This window comes from Camponotus vicinus, unplaced genomic scaffold (genome assembly GCF_025532165.1).
Source record: "Camponotus vicinus isolate PSW18456_S1 unplaced genomic scaffold, iyCamVici1.0 SCAF_12, whole genome shotgun sequence".
Classification (NCBI taxonomy): Eukaryota; Metazoa; Arthropoda; class Insecta; order Hymenoptera; family Formicidae; genus Camponotus; species Camponotus vicinus.
Window position 1 is genome coordinate 17,531,289 of NW_028141948.1, and position 21,765 is coordinate 17,553,053.

The window sequence follows — 21,765 nt, forward strand, 5'->3', positions numbered from 1 at the left end:
CGTTTTTAATTAAAATAATGTTCACTTTCTTATTCCCATAATAACTTTGATCAGAATGGAGGAACCGGCACGCGTTTATTCATACGAATGTCTTATTCTGATTTGTGAATCGCAGGAAGCTTCCCTACGACACGTTCGTTGTACACTTCTTCCTGCCGTGATTTCTCGTCCTATATTTAGAAGACGGCAATTACGCAAGTGCGATAAATATATATCGTAAAACGTTATTAAATTTATCAAATTATTATTTGAGATACGAGCTATATCATATTTTTTTTTCGTCAAAACTATTATGCTCCATCTTTTTGTTTGTATAATGCTACTCTTACCTTATTCCTCTTTACATCTCGATTAAGGCTAGAGAATGGATAATAATAATAATTCTGCGTAATGCGCGTCTTGGCGGACTTTATTACAGCGAAATCGCAGCTGTCGTACGATCGATCGTCGACGTTAATTAAGAGAGGATGACGAAAATAAATATTAAAGATTCGCGATGACCCATGCGAACAACGCACAAATGATCGTGACTTTCGACGGACAAAGTACGTCCATTACCGCACGCCAGATGCGTAAAGATTTCTGGCATTAATCCATCCAGAAATCCTTGATGCGCGCTATGAGATCAAAAGAGAGATCTTTTCGAAATAAATAATAAAATTGATTCGCGAGATCAACGGATACCACCTGTATTAACATTTTAACAGTTACACATTTAAATTTTAGAATATACTCGTATAATAACAAATGCGTCGCGTATGTACGCGTCCGGAGAATGTAGTTTAAGTAGTTTGCATTCTCAGATTCTCATACGAAGCGAATAATCAAGAATGTGTCTTTCCTACATAGCGACTGCGCGGCAAAGATGTTGCACGGCGAGATTTCTACTCTCCTTGTAGATATGTAACTGCTTTCTCGACTGGTTAGACACCGGAATCGCAAGACGAGTATTTTCACATTACGCTCGCAACAGATGCAGACTGCAAATTGCAATCTCGATAAAACAAAAATATTAATTCTTTTATTTGTTAAATCTGTCCGAGCACTCTCGAGATTCTCATAAATTTAATCATATTAAACCAATATGTTGAATAAACATTATCGCCTTGATTAATACAAACTCGTAATATAGATGCGCTATTACCGGAATATTACGCGCGAACGGGTTGTACGAACGTGATCTCCGGATGACTTGGCGGAAAGTAAATTATCGTTGGCGTATATTTTACTGGCGTATTTAAAATGGGTCGACCGCGCGTCGGGCACTCTAGATTTACGTTCGCGTCCGGTACTTGAGTTCTCGCTGCGAACTTTGTCCATCGCTATGTATAGAAGGAGAGTACGCGTATCAGAAAATATTATAATTATATATTCCGTCCGCAGAGAGGGGAGATGTATTATTTATTCCAGAGTCTGCATCAAGTGCCAGAGATATTAAATATATCACCTCGAAAAAGTTGCGCGACGCGCAATCTTTCATGCTGGAGCGTGGAATCGGAGAATAGCAAAGTTACTCGTCTCTCATCATTTTTTCTTGACATTTTTATGTTTAGATATATTAGAAATCCCCGTGTGTTGCCGGTAATTCAAATATACAGAACTCGTGGGTGTGACTGGTTTTCTCTTTCATTTCCTACAGTCGCTACTCCAACAGAGATCCACAATTTGCGTCTCGACTTTGTCGTTGGAGAAACTGCGAATATCCATCGAATATCCATGAATATATGGCGATATAAATTACCATACTGCACATTCCCGTCGATGAACAGCTACCGGAAGAATTTACGATCCGTGAATTACTCGAATCGCGCAAAGTGAATTATCATTCTTGATTCGTGGCTTAACGACGACAATGTGCTCGCGTTTAAACGCGAGGCACTTTATTACCGCGACTGTCGTTGGCGCGAGCGCTTAAAAGAAGTGGCGTCTTATAAATGGCCCGCGAAAAATTATCAATTTCCGGAGGAGAACATCGATGGTCCGCGCTACAAACTTGTGTGTATTGTACACGCGCGGATAAATCGAATAAGATAAACGAAAGAGAGACGTTCACCTCGGTTGTGTAACGCGCGAGAGCGATGGAACCGCGTAGAATGGCGTGGAATTTATGATATCCGTTCCGGTAATGCTGATCATTCACCGAAACAATCATATTCCACCTCGCAGTTTGAAAAATTGCTCGCATTATACATCACGCCCGGCCATTCTTATTTCCGTTCGACGCGATGTTTAATTAACTTGTTGTTATTTGCGGAGGTTGTTACGATTCTCATCGCGGAGACTCGCATCAGGTTGGGGATCGGTTACAAGATCGGATTATTCGCGACGCGCGAAATATATTTTATCGGCTTATTATCGCCATAAGATTCTCACGATATTGCCCGCGATATCGCTTTACAAAGCGTTTTCGATCGTGTCTTTAAGAAGTAAACAACTTCCTTCGGTCATCCGATTAACATAATTCTCTGCAACGCGTTGCTCGCATTAATACGAGTGCATTTAGCGAAATAATTGCAGGTGCATCCGCGTGAAGGAAAAACTTGCAACAAAAGAGAACCGATCGATATACATCTTTGATTCGTTATTTACTCCGCCGTAATCGATTAGCACCATCGTTTATCAATTAGCACGGATAAACAGTTGTTTGTCACAGGCTGTGGATTTTATTTAATTTAATTGAATTTAATAATTGTACACATTTCCCGTTACATTTTCTTCTCTCGCCGAAATCTTTTTTAATCTTTTTTAAATTGTTTTCGTTATCAAGGATGGCGGCCGATGTAACCGCCACTTAAACAATTTCTTATTAATGACCGCCATTTCCGTTTATCTATCCTTAATATACTTCGATAATAGCTTAATTACTATCTGACGCATTTCCCGAAGGAAGATGGAGTATTCATGAATAATGCATGGAAACAAGCATCGCGAAATATATGTCATATACTCTCGAGTGTCGCAGATATATTTATTCGCTCCGAGTTTATTTTCTTAAACGATCATATTTGATTGATTATTTCGCGGTAACAAAGTAAAAGTCTAGTATAATAAAGCATCTAGATGTAATTTCGAAGCAATCGGATATCCGTGCGCATCCGATTCGTGGAATTGGCGTGTTACGTTACTTCGTAGCTCGTTTCTCCTCCCGCTAGTCGGAAACATAATTCCACTCGTTAAGGCGATTTTCTACCGCGCTGTGGTTAAAACACACACAAAGCGGCCGCATTGCGTTCTTTACGAAGGCGTATGTAGGGGGCCGCCTAAAGAACGCGCTGCGTAGCGACTAATACGGTGGAAATTACTGTCCGCCTCTCATAAATCGATGTAACCCACGATTTGCATCGGCAAAGTGCACCGTGAAGCCTCATTATGTCTCTTGACGTTAATATACGATAGTTGTTGGAGTCCGCTTCTGCGAGTCGTATCGCTCTAATTTGCCGAGAGAGGCCTGAGACTTTAAGAATCCTTATCACTCTGGACTCGGATTTTCTATTTCTGTAATTTGTCGTAAATCACGCTTACTTGGTGACATCTAATATTACGCGTTCCATTGAATAAAAATATTTCATTTAATAAAAATAGCATAGCAAAAATAATGTTGAAACATACTATCTTGATCGAATAAAGATTCGATTTAATAATTTAAATTTGTTTTGTTGTATATTTTACACAGTAGAGATAGGAATCTATCGAATTAACAATGCACACAAACTATGATTTATATATACGCAACATCATTTATACATGTATAATTAATCAATTTTTGGATAATTATTAGCAATCATGGTGATTATTTTTTATCTCTTTTGTCATCGTTGTATGTACATTTCGCGCTGCTATGTATTGTATATTGAAAAGAAACATTTAAATCTCGCCATCAAATGAGAAAATTTAACATTTCAAGCGTCGGTTTTAAAATGAAAATTTAAAATGCATATTATTTATTTTTCTTTTATATTAATCTTATTCTTTTTATTAAAAATAATAAGATATTAATATATATTTTTAATATTTGTGCCTGAAGAGCATCAGCTGTTGGATCTTCAAAATTGAGATCAAAAGCTGTATAAAAGTTATTATAATTGATAAACGCATAATTATTATTTTCTTAGATATTTTAGCTTTTTCTGCATTAAAAATAAAAAAATATCAACATATATATTTATGCCAACGATAATAATAATGTTTCGCTGACGCGTGTGGCAAAACAACTTGTATATCTTGTATAATGTATAATAATGCAAAAAGGTGTTGTTCGAAATACAGTCATTAACGAAAATTGGATGTAATTGCGCATCTCGCGGCGGTTAATTCACGCAGCCGCTTATAAAATCCGATTTTATCTCCGTCACGCATGATACACGTCGTTTGTGGTTCCCTGATGAAGTTAACTTTTATGTGTAATAAAAGTAAATTTCATATATATATATATATATATATATATAATTTTTCTCTATGCTATTTCTTGATTGAATTAATGCAGGTAATGAATTAAACTTTGCAAATCGACGTTCTTTTTGCTCGTATGAAAAATTTGAGTCAATCGCGACAAATTGTGTCTCGCAAAGATACCGATATTGAAAGCGAGCATCGTGAAAGAAGAAAGTAATGGTTTTTGATTCTCTGGAGTCCTTCTCTCTTTCTAGCGAGCAATCTTGGCGAATAGCCGCCTCCCTCGGGCTCTATTACTTATGCAGTCTACGTTGCCCGGCTTGCAACGCCGCTCGCTTACCCCTTCGTATATAACGTGTACTTTATTCTTTCCAGATGCGCCGATAGCTACTGACGATCCGCTCGTTTAACAGCGTAACGGCGAACAGCGACGGGAGTCAGAGGCAGAGCGCGAGCTAACAGAAAAAGAGAGGAGGGCAGGGGGTGGAAGCAAAAGGAAGAGGATGAAGGAGTCGAGAAGGGGATGCGTAGGAATGTAAGGCGACGAAAATACGTCTGGCTTCTACAGGGAGGGTGCTGTAACAGAGAGTAGAGGTGAGCAATATATTTTCTGTCCAAATATTATTCTGCCAATAATCGCCCGTCCGTCTGTTCGTTAATCTGAAACACCGAGTTAATTAATTCTCGATCGAATCTGTTCTCGCATAATTATTTACTTTATTTATCAATTGTATTTACCGATAGTTAAATGGAACCGTAAAATCGCGGAAATATGCGAGATACGATTAATATGAGACTGACACGCGACGTTCCGTTCCTCAAAAAGCACATCGCGAAGAAAAAAAGAGGGAGAGAAACGAGGATGGCGAGAATAGAAATAAAAAAAAATGTTAACAAAGTACATCACGACGACGATAAATATATAAGGGAACAAAAAAATAGTATTTGAATTAGAAAATTAAAATATTTACATTAGCTCTATTTTCCTCTATTATTATATAAATTATTATATAAAACATTTAAAATATAAAAATAACGTTTGAAATATACATAATTAAATGCAAACTTGAAAACTTTAAATATTTTTTTAATGAGAATCTCTATCTTAAAAAAAATTATCAATTATTTAAAATTGCTTCAATTTCAATTTTAATGTTTTTAATAAATAATTATTTTCAATGGAAAAAAAGTTTATATTTGAAATATGTTTTTTACTATTATAAATCTGTAAAAAAGAACGTTGGGGAATTTAAGGTTCTCATGCTCATTATCCTGCCAATGATTGATCATCGGATGCAAAGTATCATCGATCAGAAGGGCCTGTCCTAAATGCCGGTTCCGATTACGCTTTATTGAAATAATTTCATCGTTTTCCTTCCCGCGTGCGACCTGCGGGACGTTATAATAATAGCGTATCGGCACGATTGCCGTAATTTAGGCCATAAATTTCGTTAGTAACGGTCACGTTAGCATGCCGTTCTATTTATTTTTTTAAAAAGCATAGAAATTGTACAAAACATAATGAGACAAGGGATCTGAAAATAGCTAAAAAGAAGATGTATTAGATGTGAGAATGGAAGGGGCGGAGGTCGAGACAAAAAATAAATAAATAATGCGTGTGAAAAAAAAAGAGTGGACGCTGGAAGTAGATAGATATAGAATATCTATAGCACTTAGAGTAATCATCAATTTATTTTATCAATGGTGCATGCTCGGGATCGTGTTATAAATCAATGGAGACTGATGTATCGTTTCTAGATATCGCAATGTCTCATGTAACCGAAATCCGGATCGTTTCGGGGAAGACCTCTCTATCGAAGATAATACGACGAAGGTGCATGGCGAAGATTATAGAAGACGAGTGCTCGGTTGACATGCGTTTGAAACCGGTTTATTTCGCATTCGCGACGTGTTGGTTCGAATCTCCGTCGACAATGTTTCGCGATAACGAAGCGATTCTTCGGGCGACCTGGCGAAGTCTGTGAGAAAAAGAGGGATCGCTCTTGCGGATCGGTAAAGGGAACGATTCGGCGGTGTCTACGTTTTTGCAAGGCGCGCGGGAGAGACCGGGCTGGCCGCAGGGCGGATCCAACGCGCCGCATCGCGCCGACCGCCGAACGCTCGTAAAGCGCTAAATCGAATGGCCGGAGGGAATCGTAAAGCCTCGCGGCTCCGCGCGGTGGTGTGTGTGGTAGCGAAAGATTAAATTTAACTTTTTACGATGAGAACCGCGGGAGACCTGAAAGAGCGAAAGCCACGGGCCGCGTGTATCGAGACCATTTCCGAGCATCGGCGCGAACGAGATATCGCAAAGTGGCATATTTCAAATGTAAATTATTGAAAATAATGTTTCGAGTATAAATACGCGATGTTATTAATTTTCGAAATGCATATTACTTTTCCCGTAAGAATAATGGATTTATTGTAAAAATATAACCATCATCTATTTAACTCCAATTTACAAAAAAACGCAACTATTATTTAATAGCTTATTTCTTATAATACATAAGCGTAAAAAAGATATCTTTTACATGAGAGAAATACATAAATAGAATAATTGCACAAATTTAATAATATTCAGATATTTCACCGCTCATATCATGATAATCATGATTCCAATTACAATAATTAAAAAAAATAATATTTTATTTAAAATATTATTTTGTTTGTAGATCCTAGAAAAATCGAATCAGCGCGTAAAAGTATGTTTTTGCAGAAAATGAATGAAATTGATCGTTGCTTTATTTAATTTTAATAATTGTTTTTGAAAAGAGGAGAGGATGATATCTGAAATGCTCTCTTCGTTTGCGTAAAGTCTCGGTAGAATCATGGAGAATTCTCTAGGATCCTCAAGGATTTCGGGTTCAACGTATTTATGAAGGATATATTTAAATTACAAAAGAACACTGGCCGCGTTCGATACGGATGGTACCTTTCAAACTCGTAAAGAGAAATATAGATAAACCGATAAGTCTTTTTATTAACTGTATACCGCACATAAATATATCGCGATAACAAGTTTCACGCAAAGATTTACTAGTTCATAGTTAATAATAAAAAATTTATTAATATGAAATAGAGTCAAGGAGGTATAAAGCTGTAATATATACGCAATATTATTCCAAAAAGGGGGGAGGAGGGGGCAGAATAGATTATTCCGTCTATCTGCATTGTATCGTTTGACATGCTTCGTGCACCTTGTAATACAGGCCGCAATAAAATCGAAATGGTCGAGTCGCTGGAATTTAGGATTCTTGCTCAATTTCATTTACGATTCAAGAACACATCGCCACACGTTCGAGGAACCGTCATCGTTGGCGGAACTCTTAACGATGATTAATTTGACCGGAGGGTGAGCGTGACGACACGCGCGCATTGCATTACCGAAACATGCTGCTATATTTTGACTCGTGCTACATACTTCAGGGTGGGAACGATAGTTTAAAACGCTGTACTCTCGCATCGCAACAATTTACTCGAAACGACAGACAGAAGAATCCTCCGCTCACGGTACTTTTATTTGCAGCGAGCTTGTAAAGCAGTCGCAGCTGCGACTCGCGCGATCGTATTTCGGGATGGAAATAAGCTCGTAACCTTCAGATTTTCGCGCACCGCGCGTAAATATCTAAGCAATTAAACGATTAATCGTCTCGAATGATTGCCAACGGCACGAATCGGATATCGATCTCGATCCGACGCATTAATATTTGTACTCGCATCGAGAGTGAATCCGGGAAATCTTTGTCAGTAAAAATTTCACGTCTCTATTCAATTTTCGTCGTTAAATCGGCGATCAGTGTCGTGCAATAAAATTGTCAACGTGTTTAAGATAACAATGAAAAATTGTCTTTTTCTCTCTTTCTCCCGTATGCAGTCGTAAAGACGCTTCCCGCCGTGACGGTGGTCGCTTTAAAAGGTTTGCGCCGCTATTCGTAACACGTTGCGATCGTACGTAATACGCGCGGCCCATCACCGGATGCGATCAGTCCTACTGCCGGAAGCGATGTGCCTTTCTATCGCTCGCGCGCGCGCGCGCGTGTCCGGCGTGCGTTATTTGGCAACGGTAGCGCGGCTAGAAACACACCTCTCGTTACAATCCCTTACCCCGGCTCCTGAAAGCGCGCGAATTTTATCGACTAAAAATATCTGGGTTTAAATGATATTAAAAAATAGTTTTCCTTGCTGTAATAACTCCAGCAAATGTATTGCAAATGCAATGCGATTTAAAAGATATAATTTTGATATTCCATAATCGCGCGATTAAAATGCCAAATTGAAAGTCGACGAATGCACAATTTCGCACGCAAACGGGCGCGTATTTATTCTAGCGAGAAATGACGTCACACACATCTAAAAAGAACATCATGCGAATCAAAAAAGCGAGAGGGCAACGGGAGCGACGAAACGCGATGTAACAATTTCTTAAACGATCGTCAAAGGGGAAGAAATAATTGTATCGGAGAGACTTTCTTCGAAAGAAAACTACGCCGTTTGAAAATTGATTTCACGTTAGGCGTCTCATTAGTAATCGTTAGGAATCGCCCGCGACTTAACGTGAACTAATTACAGGTGTCGAGCCGATTAACCCACGTCGTCACGATCGCGCCTTTTATGCCGCGCGCGTCCACGGCTCCCGCCCGCCCGCTAACGTTGTCTAATGGCGGACGAGTAACAGTATTTTTGTCTTCTCACCCGCTCCTGTCGATGTCCGCCGAAAGAAGGAAAACAGTTACGCGACCTATGGAGAGCTCGGCGGGATGCATCGCGCGAGTGATAATGATGGCGATGGGGAAGCCGCGGACGTGGCGTGCATCGAGCGAGAAGCGCAAATGTCATCGGCTCGGTGAGTGTTTGCCGCGTGCATTTCTATACATTTTGCACCGATTTTGCTATGTTCTTGCTTGAAAGTTTCGGAGGATGCGTTAATATTTTGGATCGTAAAGAAAATTTCCATCGAATGCCAAAAGCTGAAGGGTGACTGCATATTAGGCGGAATTATCTTTCAAACTATTTTATCGTTCCAAACATTTTTTTAATAATAATTAGGTAATGATAATTACGCAATTAATTTGAGAGATGACAGATTTTTCATATTCAAGTTCAAAACATTGAATTTGCGTGCGCGCGATCGATTCTGGGTAAGTAAATTCCGTAACGCGCTCTGGATACACCCGGTAGTGGTCAATGAAAAGTCGCCCGGATTACACGGGAGTGCCCACAATGGCCGCATTATAGTTATTGCCGTTAGTACGGACGCTGATGACAGCATTACCGTGATTGCCAGTTAACATAATGACCGTCGCTGACCAGCGTCTACCAGCGACACGTACGTACCCGGGGCTTTCTGGACACGAGGTCGACGACCCTTGACCCCGTACAGACTGGATACGAGAGTTTCCTGAAATGGAGAAACAATTGGCAATCGGCGCGTACTCGTACGCGGCTTGATCGCATTAGAGAGAATAGAATAATGTCCCGCGCTTCTCTCGCAGAGATACGCGCCAATGCGCTCAACGACAGTTATTATCGTCCGCGGGATTACGACATTTTATTCGCGCGTCGCGTCGCATCAAAACATCGCATCAGGCGTCGCGATATTTTAGGCAATTTTATCCCTTTAGCCTCTAAACGCGCATCTTGCAATGTTTACAGTCTATATCGCGTATTCTCACGATTATATATTCCGCTAGAAATGCATACATTACACCGCGAGACGTGAATTATATTTAAAGGATACATAATTTACCGGCAAATTGCAAGAATACACGCTGCTAATAATAATTATAACATAATCTACGGCGGCTAATCGATGAGCGGCACCGATAACGCTATAAAATTTGTAATTATGTCCGCCTCGATCGCGTCGACGATGCATAATTACACGTTTGCGTAATCTCGCGCGATTCATCTGGCACGATCTGTCCCCGCGTAAAAATTACTCTCGAGCCTTTATCACGTATCGGGGCTGCTACGAAAGGAGGTTAGACGATGGGTACGTCTCCCCATGATGTAACCGGCATTAACGAGCGAAATGGTGCCCCGGCCACGTTACGAGATATTCGCGAGAGCGCAAATTGGACGATGAGGCCCGCGCGTACTCGAGATAAATAAATGTCGTTGGAGAGACGGAAGATGCGGGTATCGTGGAAATCGGTCGGAGAACTGCCGCTCGAATAAATTTATAAGAGTCTTTATATACAATTTTTTTTCCTCCATCGCGTTCCCCTCGTCGCTCGACAATTTGATGAAAGAGGCACTCGTTGGAATCGGTCGCAAAGTCACGCGCTTAAAGTTTGAACGAGAAGCGAGCTTCGACGTGGCGCGATATCAAGGGAGTGCGATTAGTCGTTTATTATCGATTAATGTGGATTAATAAAAACCCAAGCGAGAATACATACTCGTCGAAAGTTTGCGACTTGTTTGACAACATCGGAACAAATTTATCCGCTAGTCTAGCGTTGTCGGTGTCGCGTTTGTCAGGCCGTGCTTTTTCTGGCCTGGCCGATTCTCGTTTGCAGTCTCGCGTTTACATTCGTCTGTCGGCAGCATACACGTGGTCACTGTTTCGCGTGCCACAATATAAACGCGCTGTCAATGCAAATAAGTCGAGCCTATCGTTCCTGGACGAAGGGCCGATCGAGTGGTCGACTTTTCTTCCATTTGAACGGATCAATAAAAGATTGAAGTATCTTGCATTACAATCTGCCATGAAAGCAATGTTCTCGGATTATCTCCTTTATTGTATCGATGATAATATATTGACAAAATATTGTAATTGCAAAATGGCAATTTTTTTAAGGAGATTTACTTTTATAAGATAAATTTTTCTTCTCAAAAACGTTTCGTTTCGTTAGTTACAAGATTAGAAACAAGAAATCATCATTAGAAACAAGATGTTAAATACAAAATTGCATTGATTTGAATTGATACGATATTTTTTTGGATTATTAATGAAATAATATAAGAAAATAATTAAAAATACGGTTGAATATATTTTGTCGATATATTATTACAGAATACTTATATACACTGTACATACATCTCGATCATGTCGAAATAATCATTCGACAAGTCTGCGATACGCTAACGATAATGGCACTCGCTACAAAATGCAGGCTCCGGCTTTTTGCATATTCGTGGCACGCTACTTTCTCGACGCGTCCCCAGTAAGAAATTCGACTTCCCCCCTTTTTCTTTCAACCCTTCCTTTTTTTCTCACGCGAGAACGAAATACACCAGCGGGCGTAGCGCGTTCCAAAAATACCGTCGCGCCGGAATATGAAACCAGAAGTAACCAGTGGCAAGGGCTGGGCTCGGCATCTGGCACAGCCGACAAAATATAATAACATAGCACGCGTGCACATATACATACAAACGTTACGTACAAGCACGCGCGGATAAGCCGCTCCTGGATAATCTCGCGTGGACCGCGCGTGCGATCTCCGCAACGTCGGTTTGGTTCTCTTCGACAATTTATGTCGACAATTTTTTTTAAACTTGTACGAAAATATCCTAAAGCTGTAAACCATTCAATTTTAATGCTAAATTGTGAGACACGTGCTCGTTTTTCAGGCATTTCTCTTTAATTTGCCCCAAATTATTTTTACTCTTGCTTGGTAATTTAATTGAAATTTCATTACCGAGATATATTTATTCGTCATTCGTGAAATCAAGATCGGATTTCGCGCTTAATTTACATACAAGCGTTGGAAACGTAAACTAAACGTTCTATTCTGGACGCGAACGAATCTGTACGTTCCGCGAGTCGATTCGACGCGCTCGTCTGGCGGGTTCACACTTCCGGGGTGTTGCCGAAGGATATCGCCTTCCATCCCGGCGCTTTTTTATCTTTCTCGTACACGCGACACCTACGGGAACGAGCTTCCGGGCTCGTGAGCGAACGTGACCGCGTTTCCGCATCGAGTCCCGACTCGAGAAGGATCCGATGCGGATAAGCGACGATATGATCCTAGCTGAAAATAGACGACGCGGATAAACGTGTTTGAATCGCGTTATTCCTTTTTCCTAATCCAGAATTAGTAATGAAACGAGGGAGAAAAGCCGCCCTTCAGCGCTTTCCGATATCTAATTTATGATACGCGGGGCACATTCCTCCGCGCTTGCACAATTTATCATCCCGCAAATGGCAGACATTACCCGCGCCTAGGTAGCAGGCTGCTACTAAACTTGCACGCCGTCATTGAATCAAAAACGATAAAACACGACGACGACGGACGATTTTCGCCCGTCGAGAGTAGCGCAAAAACGGTCGGCTCGTAAAATCTCGTTTCCTCGACGGTATTATACCGCGCTAATTGCTAGGGAATCCGCTCGCGGGGCAAAAAGCTCGCGGTTCGTTCGAAGGCAAAGCAACGAGACCAGAAAACGACGGTGATTCGCTCGCTCGCGCATTGTTGCGTCGGCTATTCGCATCGCGGAAATCATCGGAGCTAGCTGTAAATCAATTCCCCGGGCGGCTCGCGCGAATTCCACGATATTAATGAGCAAGACGAAATACACGTGTGTTGCTTGAATTCTTCTTTCGCGAACGTGCGGTTCGCTCAAAGCCGTATAACGACAGAAGCGCTTCGCTCGAGCGATCATGCGAATCATCGTAGCGGAAGATCAACAACGTGTTATCAATCCTGGATCCTCCGGTAACCGTGTGATCGTCTAGTGATTAGAATCCTACGTTGTGGATTCCCATAGTAACCCAGGTCCAAATTTTAGTCATGGTAATGTTTCGAATGCATTTCGCGAGCGAGAGAGAAAATTTCTCTTTATCATTTTCTCTTATAAGCAGAAAAATATATTCGGCTCGCTAACGTATTTAATCGATAAGAATAATTTAATTGAAATTTACGAAATAAAAATTATATACCGCAAATTATATATGCGCGATATATTGATTAAGATATTAGACAAACTGTCGAGTTTTTCGTTGCTCGTTTTAGCTTGCAAATTCGCGCCACGATGAAACATTATTCAGTCTAGTCAAATATTATGTTTCTCCTGAAACGCGTCGCGACGCTCGTGCCGCGTGAAAAGGAACTCGAACGGACTCTCCTCGATCGTCGTCGGCTCCTTCGTGTACGCGCGCATATAATACGGGCATTAAGGTGTGTTTCTCTTGGCAGAGTTCCATCGTCTTCGTTCGCGCGGCTAACATACGTTATTATCTCGTAGAATTCGATTTTCAGTCTCGCCGCGCTGTGCCAAAATATTCCTACGGCCTTCTTCGCACCTCGTCGCGATCGAAATCGCGATGGTCGATGGTATTGAAGATGCTCTTAAACCGGTCGCCGATGCTCACGATCGTAAGACTCTCTCTTTCGATCATTTATCTGTCATATACAGATAGAGACGTACCATTTGTTGGGCTAATCCATATCGTCGCAAACATACCGTGTCTCTGGCAAATATTGTATTTTCTACATAAGACTAAAATGTCATCCGTTTATAAATTTCATAAGCTAAGAAAAATGTAAAAAAAACTTTTGTAAGACTTTTCTAAAATTTAAGTAATTAAAATGTGTGCTCGCAGTGATTCAATAAAGATTTGTCAGACTTTACATTTGCGCCAATATATCGACGAAAAAGAGGGTTTTATCTTTCATAAATCTGTAATCGCAGACAAGCCTTTAAAACAAGATCGAGAAAAATCGAGGTGATAAATGTCGGCGATGAAAGTTGATACACAGAGAAAAATATCATTGTACTGCCAAGAAAAGCGATTACTCAGCTTATTTTTCTTTTTTTAAGTAATAGTTTTCTTCAACAAAGAATATATTCTTGTCTTTATCATGTACTCAAAAGAAGAATTTATTTACTGCACTTAGTAAAATTCAGAATATATTCAATTAAATTTGATGCTTGTGGTGAACTTGTGATATATTTGCGGATATACAAACTTATGATATACTTGAAATAAATAATATTTACTTGAATACAATACACATTTTTCTCTGTGATACTATCGAGCTAATTGCTCGGTCTTTGAATGATTTCGAGTTATCAATTGTGTAAAATATCCTCAAGGAGTTACCGAAATTTTAAACTTTTACGTTACGTCTCAAACTAATAAATTTAAATAAAATTTCAAGATGCAAAACATGCCAATTATAATTATTGAAGCTTGCGTAAATTGATTTCGCGCATAATGATGCTCGTGTTGCTCGAATAAATTCACCATCTTGCGAAAAGCAGCGAGGAGCGGCATATTTTCAACACTGTATCTCCCGTAATTATGTTAACAACACTTCCTACGAAGACCGTCGCGCATATATAAGCTTGTGGTGATCTAATTATAAAATCAACAAGGGGGATGCACGCGAAAGAGAGAGAAAGAGAGAGGGAGAACGCGATTCGAGGAGGGCTCGGATTTATTGGCTCGTGCGTACTAAATCGTTAGGCGGCTTTAATGACCGCAGGAACGTGATTAGGCCTTCTCTTTATCAGCGTCTATAAATTTTATCAGTGGAAATGTCTAGCGCATCGTTTACCGTGTCCGCGGCTGAAAGATGATCACGAGGAATGCAACTGGACAGATCATCAATATCGAGGCGTATGGGGTGTTTCGGATTTGAAAAAAATGCCTTGATAAATTTATAGTTTGTTCTATGGAATGCTACTGGGAATGTAGTGTAAGCTCCGACAAAAACTCGTTGTTTTTACGTTACATAATGAGAGGGTCTAATGAAGAGAGAGCGTTGAGCGTAGTTGAAACGATATTCGAATTGGAATAGGATATCAAGAAGGCAAGTGCCATAGTTACGAGTTCATATTCTCCGTTTTATAATCAGCCAACAGCTCTAAAGAATTCGTAAACGAGCGCCGATAAATCGGGATTGCAATTACGCGACGTGTTTCGAGATAATGTTTTTTATCAAGAGAGAGAGAGAAAGAGAGAAAGAACAATTAGCAACACTATTCGCGCATTGCCTACCACGCTTTTTTTTCTCCTTATTATCACACAGATAATTAGAGACGTAATGCACTTAAACTTGACTTATGCATTTGTGATTTTATATTGCCATTTATCAGTTTTCTTTTCACGACGAATAAATTACCGCAGCCGGCCTCTGAGATTATTGTATCTTTAACAGCGCAGGATCATTTACGACTCAATCAACGTTTTCAAGTCCTTCAACAATTAAGTTTAAACTTCTCAATTCTTTCAAGTATCAAACGATTTGCAATTTATTTGAACGAGAGATCAGTTTTAACAAATTGGGAGCAAAAAATTCGTATGACAGTTTCTCAATAGATAAAGAGTGTTCAAGTTCATTTTTGTCACAAAAAGATATATCGATATATATTGTTGTGTAATGGACAAGTAATGTAACTAGTATAATTTTATAAAGCAACTCTATTAACATTTACAACTCTATATATATAGATCGAATCTTTCGACTTAGAATCAATATTTTTTCGTTACATTCCTATATATTTCGCGTGGATCGAAATTTAAGAGATCCACGGTAAATTCATCGGTGAGAAAAGCGTCTGTCAACGAGACAAATATCCGCCGCATAAATATTACTTTTTGCCACGGGAAAGGGAGGAGGTGGGGGATTCACCGTGACGCCCTGCTCTTGTTGGCGGTATCCTTTTCGTCTCTTTTTTTTTTTATTTCCGTATATCTAGGAGCGAGACACGAGGCGCATCGCCCCATAGGATCTGAAGAAGGAACCGGATGCATCTGCAGGGATGTAGCCGCATAAAAGATTCATTTCTTCCTCGACTCTTTGCCGTCGTGGCGAAAAGTCGTCTCAAATAGATGGCGAGTTTCGACGATTGCAGCAAGTCAAGGACGAAAATGATGAAGGAGAAGTAATCAAAATGGAGATGATAATCTAAACAATTATATTGTTACAAAATGAATTCTACCTCGAGAATTTAATTAGATATCGCTAAAGAAATTTGCTCGCTTTCTTATGTGTACATGAGAATCTTTGTCACATCTCGAGCGAGAAGCGCAAAACTTGGACGAGTGTAATTACTCCGTCATGCATCACGGACGACGATGCCGGTTATTATCCCGCATTAAAATGTAAACCACATGCAGCAGGTTGTCCTAGAGATTCGAACAGCGGTTCTCATTATCGCAAGTTGATTAGAATCTTGCGTATTAATAGGAAATTAATAGGAATACGACGTATCGCGGCTTTTATCAATTATCCTCGGCTGAAAACTAACTTACCTAACCACCTAGATTCAGTTTTAAATGAAATCGATTTGCGCGATTGTTGCGGTCCATTATCGGCCTTATTGCGCTAAGCCATCATCGATAATCGAGAATCGGGAAACTACCGGCGTTAATCGAGAATTTTATTTTTAAAAAAAGAGAAATTCCGCGCAGCGAATACATCGGATCCCTTCGAAATAAAAAGAGGTATGAAATTATTGGTCAGCATCGCGCGCTTAATTAAATCGTTCGACTTAAGTCAATGAGCGGAAGAAGAGCCGGCTCGTTAGCGGATAAGCATTCGAGCAGTCGATGAAGATTGACCGATTTTAAGTGTTGCGGTTCAAAATCTTCCGACGGATTCGATTAAAGCGCGAATCGATGCCGATCGTTATTAATGCCGTACTCTTTCTCGATAATCATTTAATGCGTCAATTACGACGGGATGATAATATTCGTCGCGCTTATTTTATTTGAATATTTCGTGAAGAAGGGACTCGCCTTTTTTGTCGTTTCATACAGGGCTTTTAACGAAATTCTTGAACCGATTAATGGATATTGACTTTAGTCGATACAAATCGGAGTCTCTTTATTTAAAAATCAAGTTTGTGTATTGATTGTCTATAAAAAGAAAATCGATATATAAGATATCTCAAATTTACTTATTAATCCTGATACATCCGAGTATAATTTTAATCTTGCTAAGATAATGTGGATAAATTGCAGCGAATCAATAACGGACAAATTGAAGGTGACTTACCGATATATTTTTATATGATAATGCAGCGTGAGACGAGGGCACGTAAACGGTGTTATCACGATGGAACTGCAATGCCGTTGATGATTCACAAGTTCAGTTCCAAGATCTCACGATACGTAGGCGAGCAAAGGGAACATGTCGATTAATAAATTTAATCTTTTTTTTTTTGTACAAGCGGCATATATAATATTATAGCATACATAAATAATAATAAAAATTGCGAGTAATTACTTTCGATAAAATAAAAATGATATGCAACAGGATTCCGCGCGGCTCGAAAGCAACAGGTTTATTCGGTCGACAGGTTCTTCTCTGCTGTCAAGTACGTCAACTTTTACCTCGCATTCATATTCTTTACATCGTAAAGATGTCTGTCATCTTACATACGCGGAAAATGAATTGATGACGCGTCTACTTGATTATTAGAAACATAAAGGCGTGGCATGCCTTGGCGTGGCTTGCTTTTAATCGTCTTTTGAAAAAAAATGTAGTTTTTTTTTTAAGCAAAATTAAAATTTCAATAATCTTTGAGCTATTTTAATCAAATACTGAGAGAATTGTAAAAGAGAAGACAGAGTACTTGAAAATAATACTACAAAATCCAGGCACCAAATCTCGTGTATCTCCGGAAAGCTTTGGACTGGACGCATCTTAATTTGCTCCTGATGCGGCGAATCGTCTTTGTTACGCGACAATGAGTTTTAATTGAAATGTCGAGTTAATAAAATGCAATTAAATATCATGCAGCTGTATGAAGGTTCCGACAAAGAGACGCGAATAGAAATAGAAAACGATTGTCGCAATTAACCGTGACGATTGCGCGTCGATTGCGCGGTCGAGTACGCAAAAGTCACGCAAACTCTTCGATCTCCTCGATCCTCCATTCGAAATCCTCCGCGTCGAAATGATCGCTCGATTGTTCTCGCAGATCGATACTGTCCTCGACGTTGTTATCAGGAATCAAACGAATCACAAAGTTACTTCTCCAATAGCGCCTCCATCGATGACCGTGTAATCTGTAATATGAGAGAAAGTGCACACAATTTGCATAATTTTATGATTGACGTCAACGTTTACGTTCGTCCCTCTAACGACGCGCGGCTAGAAATACTCTCTAATCATTTTTTCAATAATCGATATTACGAAACGTGCACTTTCATGCGTAGCTCGCCAAACTTTAATAATCTTATAATCGCGCCTTTTGCACATAATATCTTAATTAACTCATTTTCCATTAACGACAGCATTTTCATCCGTGCACAGACGTGGCGCACGAGCGACTTGAGTTTAACAGCGTACCTCCCTAACGTAATTATCCATCGCCAATAAGCTATCAGCGTCAATAAGCAGGTTGGTAACATGGCGACTATCATCCACGGTATCTCGTAAAAGCCGTTTCGCAGCAATGTCTTCAAGGCCAAGACGCATACGTAGCAGGAAAACGCAGCCACAGGCGTGGTCATTGCCAAGTACCCGATATCGAGTAACATCTTGAAAGAACGTATTAAATAACAAGATGAATTGTCGGGATAATTAAAAGTCTAATTATAATATATGTCGCGATATTCCACAACATCTTGTAGGCTCGGCTTGTAACATGATTACAATTTTTCACGATGCGCCATGTATATTGATACAACGATAATATTCAATGTTTTATGGCTTTACGATATCTCTTTTACCATATTACTTTCGCGATTTAAAGATAAGTAATGCGGTACATTCAATGTATATATACATTAACAACATTTATATTACGTGAGTCTAAGGAGGCGTATTCAAATCCGACTCGAAGCTCGAATGCAGAATGAAAGAGGAGGGCAACGCGTGAGTTAACTCACCTGTCGAGTGGCTATTACGGTGTGGAACCATATTACGACGCTTCGAAAAAGGCTGTAACGACGTACCCTCTTGGTCGCGTACCTGTAGCCGCAGAGCTCGCATCTCGCGCGACCGGATTCGGTCAGCCATCTCTCGAGGCACTCGGTATGCACCAGAGCGACTGTACCCCGGCATCTATCGTATTATTTAGAGAAAATATCACGATGAGGGCCGAAAAAAAGAAATCTTTTTAAGACGTTTTTCCCGAGATATGAAAAATCATCCTTGAATAACGCACGATCTATTCTCGTTGTTTTTAATCTTCAATGATTTATATAATCGATACATTATCGACTCGAGAAAATTTATGGCTCGATTGTTTTTTTTAATTACAAATTATTTGCATACATAGTTTAAAGTCAGAGATTTATGAAGCTCTATTAATCTTTCTTCTCCTTAATTTTCATTCGTAGAATAATATTTAGCTTTCTATAATAAGCCGAAAACTCACTTGCAAGCCGAGATCAAAGGACCGAGATGGGTCAAGTTTGACGATGTCAGTGTCCGATCAGTCTGACTTTGCAAATCGCACGACGAATGATTTTCCGCGATTGGGGTATATCCGCCCATATGACAGATTCTACAAATATCGCCGGAGACAATGCACGCATCTAAAATTATTTTATTTGTATATCACGAACGGAATCTTACTTATTTCGGAATCATATTTCATAGATATGGCGTTAAAATGGATTGCAATGTAATTAGTTTTTCTAAAAACAAAGACAGATTCATGTGAAACATACCTTTATCTCGTGATTTCGTATCGGAATGTTTCTCATTTTTTTTATCTATTTCGGGATTAAATTTAGATTCCGCGTTATCCAATGTAGAGTTTGTTATTCGGGTTTCTTCGTTGATGATATTTCTCGAGCTTGCTTTCGCGACAGATTTAACAAGTTTGTTTGCCCCTAGCAAATATCAATGCAAATATATATTAAATATAATGTATAAATTTCATTTTGGAAAATGGAGCGATAGAAGAACATAATTTTTAAAAAAGTTCTATTAAAATAGATTAAAATTATTTTGATAAATTCAGAGATTGTATGCTAATCTAAATGTATTAATTTTAAAAATGTCAGATGTTTGCCCGATAAGAAAAAGAGTGACGCTAACCTATGTCGTTTGTATGTCCGCTGCCATTTTCAGATTCTTCATCTTCGACGTGTGACATCAAAAATGTTTTGCGCGCATTTTGGTATACGCGCTTTCAGACGAAATTGAAAATTTTTCTTCAAAATTTCCCCGCAATAGACAAATGCTGTCATCAAGATGTTATCAAGTCATATCGGTGCACTAATCGATTCTTTCTCAAACAATCGATTAGTAAATCAAATATAATTACATCAGAATTCTAAAAATTGAATACCAACTTTAAAATTACAAAATGCTAATTAAAAAAAAAAAATGACGAATAAATTAAATTTAATCTGATTGAATAATATTGTAAGTTTCTTGAAAGATAACAATATTTTGCGTTGCAAATTTATAAGTAGTTGCTATTAAGCGCGCGAAAAATGTATGGCGATGGTGAGAGCTGAGCTTTGATGTTGAAGACGATACGAAATTTCATGATGGCAGGCTCCATTGAAAACAACAACAACGCGCGGGTAACTATCCTCGAGGGAAGAAGACAAGGTGCGCTCGCATCCTTATCGGTCGTTCTTATCGTCTCGCGTTCCTTGCAACCGCACCGAAACGGCTTATCTCGTCGTACGCCACTCACACGTGAGATTAAATGCTGCCAGATACACTTGCGTTCATTCTTATTTTTCATACGCGTTAATTCTTTTTTCCTAGCCGCGAGATACGCGGCGCGATAGAATAATCTCGTTTCTAGTAACCCAGGCAATTAAATTCACAATGAAACGATAGCAAATCGATGTGATTTATATCGATAGAATCTCTCGAATCGACCAATTTTTTAATCTTTGTACATTATTATATATCGTGATTAATAGCTATTTCTTAAGCTTAAGAAAAGTCGCAGATTCACTTTGTCCGTTTTAACGAAGCAAAGGATAATATCGCGACAACATTAATCCTTCCCTGACGTGAGACGCGAGGGACGTGGAAGCTTATTAATGATTTGGGCCCTTCCCTCTCTCGCTAGAAATTTTTTCCACCACCGGAAATGCACGTATCCGATGTATATCCACGGGAAGCCTGATCAGTCACAACCACCGTTTCGTTTCGTTCCAAACGAAACCGATCCCGTGTTTTTGGCCGCGGACACGTTCTTCGTGGGCGGAGATTTCGACGCCGACCGAGAGTGGACCGGTGGATTATTTTTTTTTTTTAATACTTCCGCGCGCGCACGCGAGATATTTCGGAATCGGTTTCCGGTACCACGCGAAATATAAATCCGGCCTGTATACGCGATACGGGGGACTGGACTGGTTATTATTAGCGGCGAGTCGGCTACTTTTCGGAACCTGCGTTTTGCGGATATCCGTTGACCTGGCGAATTAAGAGAGGAAATCTCTCGCGCGCTACTCTACCTGGCAAGCTCTCGCAAAATAATGGCTGGAAAGAGAGAGGG

At 39.7% G+C, this 21,765-nt stretch overlaps 2 protein-coding genes and 1 long non-coding RNA gene across 5 annotated transcripts in view; 2 read left to right on the forward strand and 1 right to left on the reverse strand.

Moving 5' to 3' along the window:
* Window positions 1–4,866, forward strand: part of LOC145963208 (uncharacterized) — a 29,034-nt gene extending 24,168 nt beyond the window's left edge. For all 3 annotated transcript variants that reach the window (XR_014436101.1, XR_014436100.1, XR_014436099.1), the window contains exon 3: window positions 4,768–4,866. This is a non-coding gene — a long non-coding RNA (uncharacterized LOC145963208). The remainder of the gene's footprint in view (window positions 1–4,767) is intronic.
* A 22-nt stretch (window positions 4,867–4,888) lies between these two features.
* Window positions 4,889–21,765, forward strand: part of Ets96b (ETS variant transcription factor Ets96B) — a 49,530-nt gene continuing 32,653 nt past the window's right edge. The window contains exon 1 of the transcript XR_014436098.1: window positions 4,889–4,986. The gene's annotated coding sequence lies outside the window, so the exon portion shown is untranslated. The remainder of the gene's footprint in view (window positions 4,987–21,765) is intronic.
* LOC145963204 (E3 ubiquitin-protein ligase MARCHF2) lies at window positions 17,237–20,544 on the reverse strand. The gene is made up of 6 exons (XM_083084920.1): window positions 20,340–20,544; window positions 19,967–20,131; window positions 19,672–19,831; window positions 19,181–19,355; window positions 18,639–18,829; window positions 17,237–18,355 (listed from the first exon to the last, which is right to left on the reverse strand). The coding sequence occupies exons 1-6, from the start codon at window positions 20,395–20,397 to the stop codon at window positions 18,190–18,192; spliced, it is 915 nt and encodes a 304-aa protein (XP_082941046.1). The 5' UTR covers window positions 20,398–20,544; the 3' UTR covers window positions 17,237–18,189.

Excerpts from the sequence above, each read along its gene's own strand:
- LOC145963204 (XM_083084920.1), bottom strand. The coding sequence starts at position 20,397 with ATGTCACACGTCGAAGATGAAGAATCTGAAAATGGCAGCGGACATACA. Across the intron at positions 19,832-19,966 it reads TACGAAATCACGAGATAAAG|ATGCGTGCATTGTCTCCGGC; the intron begins GTATGTTTCACA and ends AAATAATTTTAG. Across the intron at positions 19,356-19,671 it reads CCTTTGATCTCGGCTTGCAA|ATGCCGGGGTACAGTCGCTC; the intron begins GTGAGTTTTCGG and ends ATAATACGATAG.